The sequence below is a fragment of the Aplidium turbinatum genome, chromosome 11, assembly GCF_918807975.1.
Source record: "Aplidium turbinatum chromosome 11, kaAplTurb1.1, whole genome shotgun sequence".
NCBI lineage: Eukaryota > Metazoa > Chordata > Ascidiacea > Aplousobranchia > Polyclinidae > Aplidium > Aplidium turbinatum.
Genome location: NC_137482.1, coordinates 22,957,538 through 22,971,879, shown reverse-complemented (window position 1 = coordinate 22,971,879; position 14,342 = coordinate 22,957,538). Strand labels below are relative to the sequence as shown.

The window sequence follows — 14,342 nt, the reverse complement described above, 5'->3', positions numbered from 1 at the left end:
GGTACTGTTCGATAAACAAGATGACAGCATTCATGTGAATAACAGATGCTTTGCGTTACAAAATCTAAGTAAGTATTCCCCCGGAAAAAATCCACCTTGATAAATATCGCCTCATATTAAGTCCTTCTGATAAAAATTTCTCTTCCGATAAAACATTGAAACTACATAGCTTAGAGTGGATTTTTTCCTGGGAGATAATTAACAGAGAACAATTTTCTGAGTGGTGTTTTACAGTTTCCACTTTACAAGACTTGAAGTAAACGTTTGTCATAGAAGTTGTCAACCACTTTCAAATCGAAACCACAGCAACTGCAACCTACAGTTTGCGAATTGCCAAATAGTTTCTGCATTTTCAAGAAATCGGTTTATGTCGATCAATAATTTTCAGTTTCCAAAGTTACGTGCTTGCAAATCTATTCCTGCTTTGTTACTCACCGAGGTGCATTTGTGTCTTCCTCATCGAAACCTTTTCCGTTACTTCCTGAACTGCTCGTCTGTATGTAACAAAAAAAACAGTTTTTCTTGCTTTCAGTTTATTTATTTATTTATTTTTTATAAAATGGATTTCCAGAATGGCTTTCATAAATGCTTACAGTAGCCTACACCAAAAATTAAAAGTTAAATTTTAAGCCTAACTTTAATGTATTATCTTAATCGAGGCCCAATGATACATTTGATTATCCCTGGGATATTTCTTGTGTCAAGTTCTTGTTGAAAAAGCGTTCATTTTGCGTTAAAGGGTGATTAAATTGTGGTAGTTCAGAAGAACGCATAGGCTATCATGTTATTTAACTAAATGCCTGGTGAACAGCCTCATTCAATTTTTAAGCTGGACAAGTTATAAATTCCCCATCATAAGAGCAAAGCCAGTTTGAAGCAATCTGTCAAGACCAAGCCATCTGCTACCTGGCCTGATGACGATACAGGGGCTTGATTGAGCTTTGCTCCTCGACCTGTTAGCTGGGCCACCACGGGTGATACTCCCCCGGTGGCAATATGGTTTTGAGCCATCTGAAAAAGTAAGCCAATACTTTAGAAGGCTTAAATTAATTTTAAAAATTGCGAGTACTGACGAATCCCTTCCAGTGGGGACAAATGCCGGGTCTTATCTACTGATGGTGGAGGAAACAAATAATGAAAATAGTGATAAAGTTAATGTCATAAACAAAAAGAAATTTATAATAAACAAATAAAAAAACAGCACAGACTTTCAGATGCTTCAAAACGTCTTTCTCAGTTATGCAAAATGCAAAGTTGATGCAAAAATATGTAACTTAAACTATAACAAAACAAAAGCAATCATGTAAATCAGGTTGAATGGAACGTTTGCGTTGCTGTAAATTATATCGTTAACTTGTTACTACAGAACCAATAGCCAGACATTAATTGTTGAGAGGTTGTTCTTCCATTAACGTGCGTTGTGATTTACTTATGGACAAATGATGAATAAACAACAGCGGTGTTTCAGCGCCATATTTACATATTTTATGAGCGCTGTCGTTAAAAGTCGAACCAACTTCGAAGTTTTTTACTCTTGGTCACTAAATCAAATTGTTTAGCTTGTCCATGACGACCTCAAAAGAACACATTTCTTTTACGCTTTTGCTACTAATGATTTTCGCAAACGCTGTTAGTTTCATTCACTATTTCACAAACTGGAATACATTACGATACACACAATGTAAATATTTCTGTTTCAAGAAGCAATAATATTAACGATTTTGTATCTTAATTTTCAAACATAATGGTTGCTTTTGATCCCAGCCGTATGAGATTGGAAAGCAGGGAGGCAGTAGTACCCCCGCTACAAAACAACATCGCAAAGTTTGGCAAAAATATCCGGTTATTTGGGAAAATTGTAAATAGTTGCGTTTTTTAAAGTATTTTGCAAAGAAAAAATTTGGGCAAACTTTGTTCGCACCCCCATAATGTTTTATTCTCCTACATTGTATTAAAAATTTTACATGTCTTGTGAAGGAACAAATCTGATAAATTTTACCTGGTTAATATGATTCAACATAGCCATGGATGTGGGAGGTATCCCGGAGGAGAACAAACTCGGGTGTGACATCATCATGAAAGGATTAAGAGCAGGGTTGATCTGCTGAGGGTCCAAGCCATGGTGCAGTCCAGACATGGCAGCCTGTTGATATTGTTGCCGTATAGCTTGCTGTCAAAACAACACAAGAGTAGAAGAAAAAAAAACATTTAAACTTAAAACATTTGTGCTTTAAGTGGCTATGCTTGGCTTTTGCTTAAAATTGAAAACTCTTTTGTCGTGTTAATAACCTTTATTGTATGAATTTACACTTGGATGAATTTAAGCATTATAAACTCCATTTTTTAAGGAGCTAAATCAAGCATAAGCAGATCACGTGGTCTTTTTCTTACCTGAAGATAAGCCAAGTTGGCACATGGGTTGTTGTGCATGTCCGAAGAGAGCAAAGAAAGAGGAGTCGGTGGATTTTCTTTGTCTTTGGTAGGACTCCCAGCAGCTGCCAAAGAAATAAAAGAATTTTAAAAGTTGTTTTTCTAATAATTTAGATTCAATGCCGACCAGTGTAACAAAATGCGGACTCATGTCCTTATCATCATCAACCAATCTTGATTAGCCAATACAGGCCATGAATTAATCCTCATGTTGATGGTGTGGCCTATCTGTCTGTCGAGAGCGAAGTCTTCCTCGCTACACCTCTCAGCCTATTGGGTTGGCAGAGTCCATGACAATGCAAAACTAGCAAGGAAGTGAACCATACACTGGATTTTGTTGCTTCAAGTATGTTTGGGTTATTTTCTTGCATTTGGTTTAAAAATTCAAGAAAGTTGTTATGATGAAACCAAAAAAACAAATCAGGATGTGTTTTCATTCAGTCATGCGAAGTATTTGCATTGTGCAGTGCTGGCACTGTAGATGTCTCAACGATGACTAAATGTCACGCGTGCTCTAAGTCACTACCAACCACCAAATGTTAATACAAACAAAAGTTCTAGAAAATTCTTCGGTAAAAGTATCTTGAAAGAATCAAACATTTGGATTAGTTAATAGCGATCAATCAATAAGACACAATTCATTGCAAACTTTAGGTTTTTCATCGGTGGCAAGCTCTCGAAGCAGTTTAAACAACTCTCCATTCATTGGTATCTGGTTTGACGATTAACTAATTTACAGCTAACAACAACACATCAACAACAAGCGGAAACTTCATTCCATGAACCTCTATGACCGGTCTTGCGTCAGAAATATAAAACATCTACAAGTCGGTTTATGCAAAACTGCCGGGATTACACTTCCAAAGAGGAGTTTTCACTTCGAAGATAAAGATTCCGATGACAACCAATGAGATTTTTTTTCAAATTAACACAACTTCCCAGATAGAAAAAGCCTTCATTTTTACATTGATTTAACGTTTGCAGACGGAATATAAAACTAACGGATTTTGCGGTCTGCTGAGTTACATCACTTTGCGATCGGAGGGTCTATAAACTTGAAACTTTTTAACATCTAAGATACCTATGACATGAGGCGATGGATATGTTACAAGGTGGCAGAATGAGGAAGAATAGACCAACTGCCAAAGCTTTACCTAAATTGCAAGAAAAATATTTCTTGAGGACTTGCTTGTTTTCAAGTTTTCAATATAAAGTCGCATTAGGTTATAATTTTGTTTTTGCAAATCCAGCTTACAATGTTTTACTTACATTATCCAGGTGTACAAAACTGATCTACCAAAAGCTGGATAGTTGCAAACTGGTAAGTTACGTTTCTTCAATCAAGCACGAGTCTATATTGTCAATATTCTATGTTGCGGTACTTTCCACAGTATGTAGCCTACAGTAGTTTGCGTAGTATGGTGTGGTTTTAAAAGCTTTGCCTTTTCCACGAGCTTATCTTGTCGGTTTAAAAATCTTTGAAACAACATATTCTTGGTAAGACACAGCCACTTGCTCATAATGGGAAGAGAACAGGCGTTCTGTTGATTACCGACCACATGCTCTTCCGCTAGATGACCATGTCAACTAATTGCTGCAAACACTAAGTGCAAGTCTTGCAGTTGATGCTGCCCGGTTATCATTTAACATTTTATGTGATTAAAAAAATGTTTTGTTAAACTTTGTATTAATTAAACCACTTTATTAAAATTAGTACTGCGCTGTCATTGCCACCACGGCTTCTTGCACCTTTTATGTAGATTTCTATATTTAACAGTGCTCTTGAATTCGTGAAACAAATGTAATTAAAATAATTTTTTATCGTATTTAGATAATAACATGTGCTATCCAGACAGAATGTTAATTACAGTAATTGGATATGAAGGCGGGTAAAGTGAAGATTCCAAAACTCATACGTATTTTTCTATTTCTAACTGGACTCAACAAACTCTTTCAAACTTTGTATCGTTTAGTGACGGCTGCGGAAGGTGGCGTGCACAGGAGGAACTTTTGGGTTATGTCCTCTCCTCTTCAACTCACATTATTGCAGACGATTACATTTTTTTAAACTAACAATTAAACTAACCAACAAAGTCGCCCAGTTTCTTTGCTACATTTTTTATAATATTATTTGCTTACTGTTGCAAATTAGAAAATGGATATCGTTAATGTACGCTAAGTAATAATCTTTCCCTGGCTGTTACAAGCAAACGGGCGTTTTTCTTAAAAAAAGGAGGGATGAACCCCTCAAATAATACTGGGTATGCTACTGACTGTGGATATGGATAAATACAGTATGTGACTGCCATACATCTGATGCGTTATATTCAATGAAGTCGGGTTTTCCATGGCAATGTCGTCCAAGCGATAATACTTTGTTTGCAATAGATCAAGAATTGCTTTCAATCGTTCAGATTCTTGGTAAAAAAGAAGATGAAAATGAGGTCAAAAGTTACTGTGTCATATGACGGGTTTATTGAGTTGATTAACTATAATAAGAACAATGATATAATTGTATATATACAGTAGAATTAATTAATTTGGCACGTAACAATAAAAAATAATTTAAATTTTTGTATGGAGTTACCAAAATTGGAGATTACAGAAAAATACTAGGAGTTTAATTTTTTAATTATAAATAAAAGCATCCTGACCATCACAATGTGGTGTAGATAATGAATTAACGTTTTTTTGGAAAACACAATGCATTGAGTCACATATCTGCAACTGTACAGTCGTTCCAAGTTGTTTTGATCAGCAATAATATACGTGTAATATTGCGTGACCTTTCATGCATTAACCTAAAAATGGCAGCACAAAAATATTAAAAAGTTGTTGTAAAATTCTACTTAAAAAATGAATACCCTAGTCTTTGACTGACGAATAAAATTTAGTTTTGCGATCATATTCTTTCCTAAAGGCGTCTTACGAGAACATGCAATGATTTTATTGACTGGATAAAAAAAAATTGTAATAGTTACCGCTTGTAAGGGTTTACCCTTGAGACACGCTAACAAAATTTAGGTTGAAGAGTTTTTTAACTCGGCTGATGTTCTATGCCAAGCAAAACTGATTACAACACCCCAGATGCTGTCTTTAGGCGTTTGTAACAACGCAACTATTAAACTTCTTAAAAGGAGATGATCTTTTTTACATTTACAATACCAGACGTGGGTCTGCAGCAAGTGAAAAAATAAACAAAAATTGTTTAATCAATTTGATAAGTCGTGTTTTTGTTTGGGTTTTATAATGCATTGTTCCTTGACGTGCGACGTTACGCGTTTAAGCTCTGAAAGGACTCGAGCGTAGCTGGTAGACTGATCAAACCAACCACAGAAATGGTCTCAATGAGGAACAGTATAAAAATCATAACACCAACCAACGTTTCAAAACTGAGCGGTCATTGGCAATTTTGTTCAACTATTTGGTCATAAACAAACGAAAGAACACTTTGTATGTTTGGTGGTGTCTTTAGAATTTCAGGCTTCTGTTCGTACGAAAAACGAAGTGTGTTCAACGTGTTAAATTATATTTGGATTTCCAGCTCTTTCAGAAAAATATACAAATGGTATGACGGGCAGAACTATTCCTCCGACCAGGGTTGCAAATCTTTATATGTAAAAGCTGCAAAACTTCTTCTCTTTACTGAAATTGTGAATTTATTGAGCTTATTGGCAAGACGCTCGTAAAAGGTCTGAAGTCTTCGATCTTTCGATAAATTATTGGTCAACTAAAGTGATAAAGTTTATGTACTCGTTATATCAATGTCTGATTAAGTAGAATTAATGTAATAACAGCAGACTTTGTTTTCGCATGCCACCTTATTACCAGAGCTTGTTAACCCTCATAAATATATTTTGAAAAATAATCGAATTTTCCGCTTCTGAAACACGTTTTAAAAGAAATAATAAATTCAAATCATATCTAATGCTGTGATTATTGTCAATTCTGGGTTTATGAGCTCATAAACGGCAGAGCTGTCCCATAATAGTTACTGTTCAGCAAATAGCATTCTATGAACAATAAAGCGGCTGTTTTTTATTGAATTGTAACTAAATGAAAAGTAAATATGATATTAAACTCAGACGTTGAATGGAAGCTTTATATCTCTTCCAATCGTTCATCATTTTCGCAAAGCAAATAAATTTATCACTGAAAATTTATCGTACAGCAAACAACTGACTGATTCTACGGAAAATTTCGACCCGATGCTAATGAGAGAAAGATTTTGATGTTTGCTCAGAGGTTGGTATTCTCATGTAGAATATGTCAGTTTTGCACTGATCATGCCAACATAACAACTTTGCTTAACCAGTTGATAAACCGCTTACCTAGACAGCAAAATCAGTCATCTTTATATTGATTCAACGTCTATAGACTGCAAACTGATCGCTCAACTTCGTTCTTGCAAAAGTTAATCACTTGTTAATATGTGAGGTTGGGCTACTTTCAGAAAACCGTTTGAGAAAATAATTTAGAAACTCGCTTGCTTCCAATATGCTTGTTGTAATTAAATATTTTGATGTAAAGCAAACAATAATTAACAGTAAGGCACATTATTCAATGTCTGCTTTTACTGTTTTAAATTTTTAAACAGTATTAGTAAGTTTAAGGAATTACCCCAATTAAATTAACTATACGTATCAAATTCAGTTACTATATTTTCATAACCTCTACAGCCTGTTTCGTCCTTACTGGGCATCATCAGAAGGCCCTTATTCCAATAGAATTAATTTATACTTAAATTTGTATTAATTGTATGTTTATTAATTATGTGTTGTATTCTTATTCTTCAGCTGCCTTGCCTAAACCAGGTATCGACGTCCTAGGGGGAATGATTAAACCAAGTATTCCTGTGATATGTTGTATTAATTATTGTGTTAATCTATGTCATTTTGATGTAACCTGATATGTTGTATGAATGATTGTTTCTGCCTTGTCGATTTTTTATATAAGTTTGTCTTTGTTTGCCAGGTGCCCGCTTTCCAAAATTTTTTACCAGTTATAGAGAGATGCTCCGCGTTAAATAAGATGGTTTATTGCCATTAAACTTTTCTACTAGTGCTTCAAGCCGAAGCATGATCATTCTTGGATTACATATCAAGCAAACTAGCAATTGTTAGTGAACCATTTTAAACAAAAACTCTCTTCTGCGAATCAGCATCGTTCTCTTCGAAGTTTCATCTTTCTGTTTCTTTCACTTCTTCTATATCACTCCATTATAAAATAGAGCAATGTTTTTTTCTCTAAATCACTAAGGTTGTCATCTTAGAAAAAAATCTAATTTCTTTCGAAAAACATAAACACCAAATAGTAAAAATAATAAGCTAAACTTTCGCCCTCTTGCTTGAAATGTTTTCTTACGATATGAAACCACATTTCCTGGACCGCAGACGTTGAATCAATGTAAAAAAACGGTTGATTTGCTGGCTAGATTGGAAGCGCGTTTACACTGGTATTCATGTTTTAAAATTCAAGAAAATCTTTTAACGAACAGAAAATTGTGAACATAAACTTTCATCCAACCTCTTTTATCATGCTGCTGGTCCAACATTGAAGGTCCAAACCGCATGCGCTTTGGAATCCCAGAGAAATCAGTTTGGCTGAAGGTAGGCTGTGAGGAACAGTTTGTCAGAAAATGCATTTTTTAAGTTCATTCCAAACGGCAACATTTATAATAAAAAAAGTGTGAAAACTGTTCTTAGGCAATGCAACAAATCTATTGTTCACCTACCTTGTAGATGATAACAATAAATAGATGGTGTTATATGGCTCATCGCAATAAACATCGAAGATTTTTTTTTTTATTTTCTATGTTGTAAAGACTTACATTGCCTCTGAGGTTACCATGAGGTGACATCAGGTCTGAAGAAGGTGTCAAGGTTGGGTAGCGCTTTGGGGGGCGCCCCGGTCGGCTAAAAAGTAAAAGCAGCAAACAGTTAATACAAATTGAGGTGTAAGTGCATTACAATATTTTTTTTTGTAGCTTTTGAGGGATATTTACAAATAAAATAAAATCCACTGCTGAGAAAATGTGTGGCCAATGCCGCCGATTAAGTTGACGATTTGGAACTGAACGAGCGAGAAATTTTTGCAAAAAATAAACCGTTAGGCCTCGATGTTTTTAATCAATTGGAGGAGGGGTACGTAGCCAAGTCTCCCTTGGATCCGATGTTGGCCTCAATGACGAAACAATAAATTAGAAGTATATTTTTGCACAAACATAACTTTTGATTGTTTTACATAGACGTTTTGTTAATATGGTTTTATTGATTAGGTTTATGTTTTGCACTTGCAGTATTGACACTTCAAATGTGAAGCGTAAAAACTTAATGTCGAACGCGTGAAGTAAGATCTGCTCAGTTTTTATCAAAACAAGCACAGCAGTAGTTGGTCTGACCTTCTCATTATGACCTTTCATTCGACATCTAAGTAGCTGTTATGGTCTACGTCTCAGTATTCAAATCAATATTTGTTATAAACCGTAATACTTGGTGAACTTGTCAAATATAACACACATTTATACGACAAGTGAGAGGACATGACGAGGAATGATCATGGCCGTCCCATTGAAGGAAAGTGACAGTTGGTGAGCACCACGTCACTTCCACGCATGACTGATTTTTCAGTTTAAAATCTTAAGAGAAATAAAACCATTACATTATCGTATGAAACAGTAATAAAATAACTAAATCGATACTTTTCTCTTTGTATTATAACACAATGAAAGCTATCCGTATAAATTGAATTATTTTCAGGGTTTGAACATCAAGAATATTCTTTTAATTATTAATGCCCTCCGCTTAGCCTAATGATGGCTTTGAATAAACACTGGAGCGATATACTTAGTGGGCAATGAGTTAAAGCGAAAGCCTGTCGTTTTCATCATACAACATTTTCTCAAAGGGAGCACTTAAACTGTGATTCTTCAATTGTTTGGTTGCAAAGCTGTTTAAAGATGTCTGTCTTCTGTTTTTGTTCTTAAGGTACAACAAAATTCTACAAAACAAAATCATATTCTGGTCGCCCTGCAAAGATGTTTCAAACAACGATAAAAAAAATTTCAGTTTAATCCATGGCGATCTATACTACTGGCCTTCCCAACGTGGCAACAGCCAAATAATGTGGGGGCCTATACGAAAATTCAATTTACCAACTGAGATATGTGTTACAACAAAAATTCAGTAATTTCCATTGGTCAAGTAATGTTTTTTAGCCTAAAAATTGTAAATACAGTGCCAAAACGTATTTGAGATGTAATATTATTAAATAAGTGGCAAGAAACCAGGACAATAGCTACATGTTAAGAATACCATGAGAATCAAGATATCAACAGAATCAAGGTACACGAAATCAAGAGTGACCCAACTTTCAAAACACTCAATATGTTAACAAAATCGTTTTCTAATCCAGAAGTATTTGTTTGTTAGCAATAATTCATGCAAAGACGCCTTTTTTACGCCTAATACCTGTTAGTTGCCAAAACTTAATAGGCCCCCACATTATTTGGCTGTTGCCACGTTGGGAAGGCCAGTAGTATAGATCGCCATGGTTTAATCCCAAAAAATAATTAATCATCCACCTCAGCCTATGCTTTTACTAACGTCACAATAATATCATACTGTATTTTCTATTTTCAGTGATATAATTTGATTAAACAGACATAACCCAGCAACAACACTACATTTAACATAATAAAAACAAAAACAGTTTTTGTCTTCATAATGTTAAATGTAGTGTTGTTGCTGGGTTATGTCTCTTTATGGTTTAAAAAAGTTACCTTTCTATCCAAATTGTATAATTTGATTAAATTACAAGTTGTTCCAACCATTTTGCTCCTAAACTTCATGTATTTTAAACTATGAAAACGTTGCAATAGTTTTGTTACGATAATATCATAAATAATAATGATAGTGATAAATCAGTTTATCCTGTGTAGCCTATAGTTAAGCACTTAATCAGCAATTCCAAAAACAGCTGTGAAAATGCGCATATTCGACACTTACGAATAGTACGTTGCATTACGTGGCCAGAAAACGTGAACCAGCAGAAGATGTAAAACAAAAACTCATAAAAAATCGTAGTTACGGACACAAAACCAAACAGTCGGTGCACGTTTTAACGGATGGAAAGGAAACCAGTTGCAGAGATCCATCCGTTTGACATTTGCCGGAAAAGAACTTTTCGCCGTTTTTTGCTCATTTAAATACACAGGATCAAATATGTCTGGTAAAGCAGCTGGCTTTCCAAAGTATGTTTAAAACTGTGACATCTAATGGTACAGGTCCAGGCCTTTTTATATTTTAAAACGTTTCAAACTTTTATCTTACTCGAAGAGCTTTCACTGAGAAGAAAAACGGCTTTTAAATTTGTATGAATATACAAAGGGCTCGCAAATGAGTTAGTTACGCAATTGATAGACCAAACTTAACTTAAAGAAGTACAATTTGGGGATAACAATAAATATTAAAACTGCCTGTCTCTGTACTGAGCTTGTGTGGTGGGATGACGACATAGACGAGTCCTTAAACTGACAGGTTTTCAAAACGATAGTCTTGCTAATATGATGGAGGTCCATCCATCAATCAACTTGTAGACCCACTTGCAAACTGAAGACTATGGATAATAAGAACAGGATGCTAAATTTCCGCAGGTTATTCCATTGCTGACTTCTTTGCAAAGTTAATTATCATGTCGAGCTGTAATATTGAGCTGATGAGGACAAAAAAGCTTGTACTTTAGCTTGTAGGAAAGCCCATTTCCTTCCATTGCCTTCGACTTCATTGTTCAAAACAACTGTATCTAACATGAAAACAGTTTTAAGATCTAAGAGCTGATACATTGTTGTCTCAACAGCAGGATATAGATACAGACCGGGATTGCGCGAGCAGACAGAACACTTTAGTGCCGTTTGTGGTAAGAATACAAAACCAGCTTGCTCACTGTAAAAATATTTCTTCCTTTAAAACGGTTTTTTATTTCTGCTTTTCAGATTACCAACAAAAAGTTCACTTTCCACCATCTGTGACGAGTGAAACAAACTTTTGTTACTGTCCATCTGAAGACCGACAGATTAGATTCTTCTTGTGATAAAAATGTAACACAGACAAGAAGGGCTGGTCTATCTAAACGAAGAGTCTGTTTTCTTTTTGAACCCACCTTCAATATAGGTTACATCTGTCTAATTAGCTATTCTTTTGGGTGACCTGCTTTCAATACTATACTTTCATATTTCAAAAGTGAATTTTCTTTGTGTTGTTGAAAGTGTGCAAACAACGACAATACAAAAAAATAAAAAGACATAGAGACACCAGGACCTTGGCAAAATATGGTGAAACTTTGGGTTTCCCAGTTCATGATTCGGTCCTGTTTTTGATTTCCAAACCTTATCATAATCCCCTGTTTATCACTGCTCCAATTTTTTCAACTGTCTTATTTCCAAAGCTGTTGCGGATAATCTTGCGCCACCAAGTGTGTGTATCACCACGTGCTTGATATTATAGGACTGTCGCGGATGGCCGGCACCAAACATAACACGTAGACCAATAAAAAAATATGTAGCAAATTTCACTTTGATAGAAAATTTCACTTTTTTACTTTGATAGTTGGCAATAGAACTGCGGTTCTGTGCATTGTGGAAACTTCACCATTTTAACAGTCGTGACGTCAATATACAAATCATTATTAACGTTGGATTTCCAAAGCATTGAACGATGACCTCTTGCCTGCAAGTAACCAGCATACCAACGACGTCATACCAATACTTGTAGATTGGTACTAATGACCTTACCGTGTGTATATTGGCGAAATAGTGGACAAACAGATGATAAATGCGTGGTGTTTGATGGGAATTATTTCCTTTACTTTCCACATCAACTATTCGACGTTGAGCTTACAACTGAACCATTTCACTAGCAGCTCGATCAATTACTGCGCAGTTTAAATGATAATTATACCGAAGATTATAATATGAGAGTTCCGACTAATCCAATTCTATTTCTTTTTAATTGAGAAACTTAAATCAAATTGATTTTATGCTGAACAGATTACTGTACATTGATCTTGCAGTAGCATAAGCTATGTGCTTCACTTCATATTATAATTCAGACTAAATAATTACTGTTGTCGGGCAGTTCATTTATTTTTTTTCGGAAGGGAAAACACATCAATTCCTCTTATTGGGTGTGTTCAGTGCCTCGTTAATACACCACTGCACTGATGAGATCTAGAAGGTCGAGACAAAGACTTAGTCTGCAGTTATTGTACTTAATCAAACAAAATCTTTTGAATAAATGAGATCTTTGATAAAAAATTTTACGTTTTCTCACACAGTATTTGTTTCTGCTGTGATAAACCGTCATATAAAACAGTGTTATATTCCAAATTTTATTCTTGTGTATTTTGCACAATCTGGTCCATTGTAGCTTGGCTACCAATACAGCAACACAACCAGTTGTTGATATGCAATCTCAACCCAATAGCCCCCCCCCAATGAATGAAATGTATATTTTTCAGCTGCATAATATTTCACCCATTGAGTTTGCGGTTCCAGGAAAGCGGTAATTTCCACACAACAATGGCCTGCCAAGTGCCAATCATTTGCTGCAATTGTTTGGCATTGCAAAACAATAGCTGAAGCCGTGTTTAGTAATTGAAAAAGAAATTAAAAGGGTGAGATGTGATTTTGTATTTTTTCTACGGGTGAAAATCAGGAAAATGCTTTAACTTTGTAGTACAAGATATTTTTTGTTTGGGGAAAAAAACATCAAACAAAACGTCACATGTACAATAAAAATCAAAACTACGGCTCAGTTTTTTTTAAAAACTATTTTCTATTCTCTTTTGAAAACCGAAGAACGTGAGAGTTAAATTTTTTGATTAAAATTTAAGCAGGCCACCAAAAAAACTATTTTTGTAAGTTTTGCTGCATGAAAACTGTTTTTCTTTGGATGAGAAAAGCTTATAGCGTAAACGTTTAAAATAAGTTCAGAAAATTCCACGGACATATAAGCAAAGCATGTTCTCTTTTCTGGGCAAAGCAGCAAACTTGCAAGTACAATTCAATAAAATCGTAAAACTTTATTCGTTACGTTGCATCCACGTCATGTTTCCATTGGCTCTAAGACTATGAAGAAAACTGATTAGCAACCAACTCAAAAGGCTTCCGTAATGCTCTCACGTTTCATCTTGATGCCAGTCAGGAATTATCATATAACACAGTGAAAGTAAATCGAACAATGGCGCGGGAAGTGACCTAACCATCTGCTCTGAGCTGTTCTTATTTGCCAAGCTCTCCCATTCCTTGTTTGGTTCGTATACGACCACGTAGCACCAGCTTTAACTCAGTAACTCTTCATAAAAGTAAGACAATGCTTTTTAGAACAACCAACCCTTGGGGTCGTCTCAAGGACTGGATGAAAATAAAGCAACCGCTTCCTATACCAAAGTTCACTTGCAACAAGGTTGCAGCTTTCATGTTGTATGGCCTACCTTACTTTGCTTCTGTGACTTTATGCCTCAAGATCCACAACTTTATAAGATTATGTTTTTACGAATCTAGACAACAACAGTTCTACACAACAATCTAGACAACAACAGCAACCATCCACACATCCATTTCTCTTCTACTCCATCCACCTTTCGATACTTTGTTAAGTTTGTAGGAGGTCCAGAACAAAACATCCATCTTTGAAGTTTACCAGCTTTTGCAATATGCCTGTAAAATCAGGGCTTATGTTTGGTGCTTCAATATTTGGATTATGTGAAGCAGGAAAGTCTATTTTAGTGTTTATCTAAAAAAATCTTCAAAACTATGTCATTAATGTCTTGTCACAGACACAGCTGAGTGCTTTTAGTCGGTTTCGAGCCAAGGCTGTTTCGACGTTAGATAAACGATCATGCCATTCGACCAT

At 35.3% G+C, this 14,342-nt stretch overlaps 1 protein-coding gene across 1 annotated transcript in view; it reads right to left on the bottom strand.

Annotated features, from left to right (window-relative positions):
- The window catches only part of LOC145779470 (dachshund homolog 1-like), a 38,624-nt gene that overhangs the window by 11,623 nt on the left and 12,659 nt on the right, over positions 1-14,342 (bottom strand). The window contains exons 5-10 of the mRNA XM_082591069.1: positions 8,261-8,345; positions 7,957-8,044; positions 2,392-2,495; positions 2,000-2,170; positions 907-1,011; positions 436-494 (exon numbers count right to left, since the gene is read on the bottom strand). Coding sequence (XP_082447195.1) covers positions 436-494; positions 907-1,011; positions 2,000-2,170; positions 2,392-2,495; positions 7,957-8,044; positions 8,261-8,345 — 612 coding nt within the window. The remainder of the gene's footprint in view (positions 1-435; positions 495-906; positions 1,012-1,999; positions 2,171-2,391; positions 2,496-7,956; positions 8,045-8,260; positions 8,346-14,342) is intronic.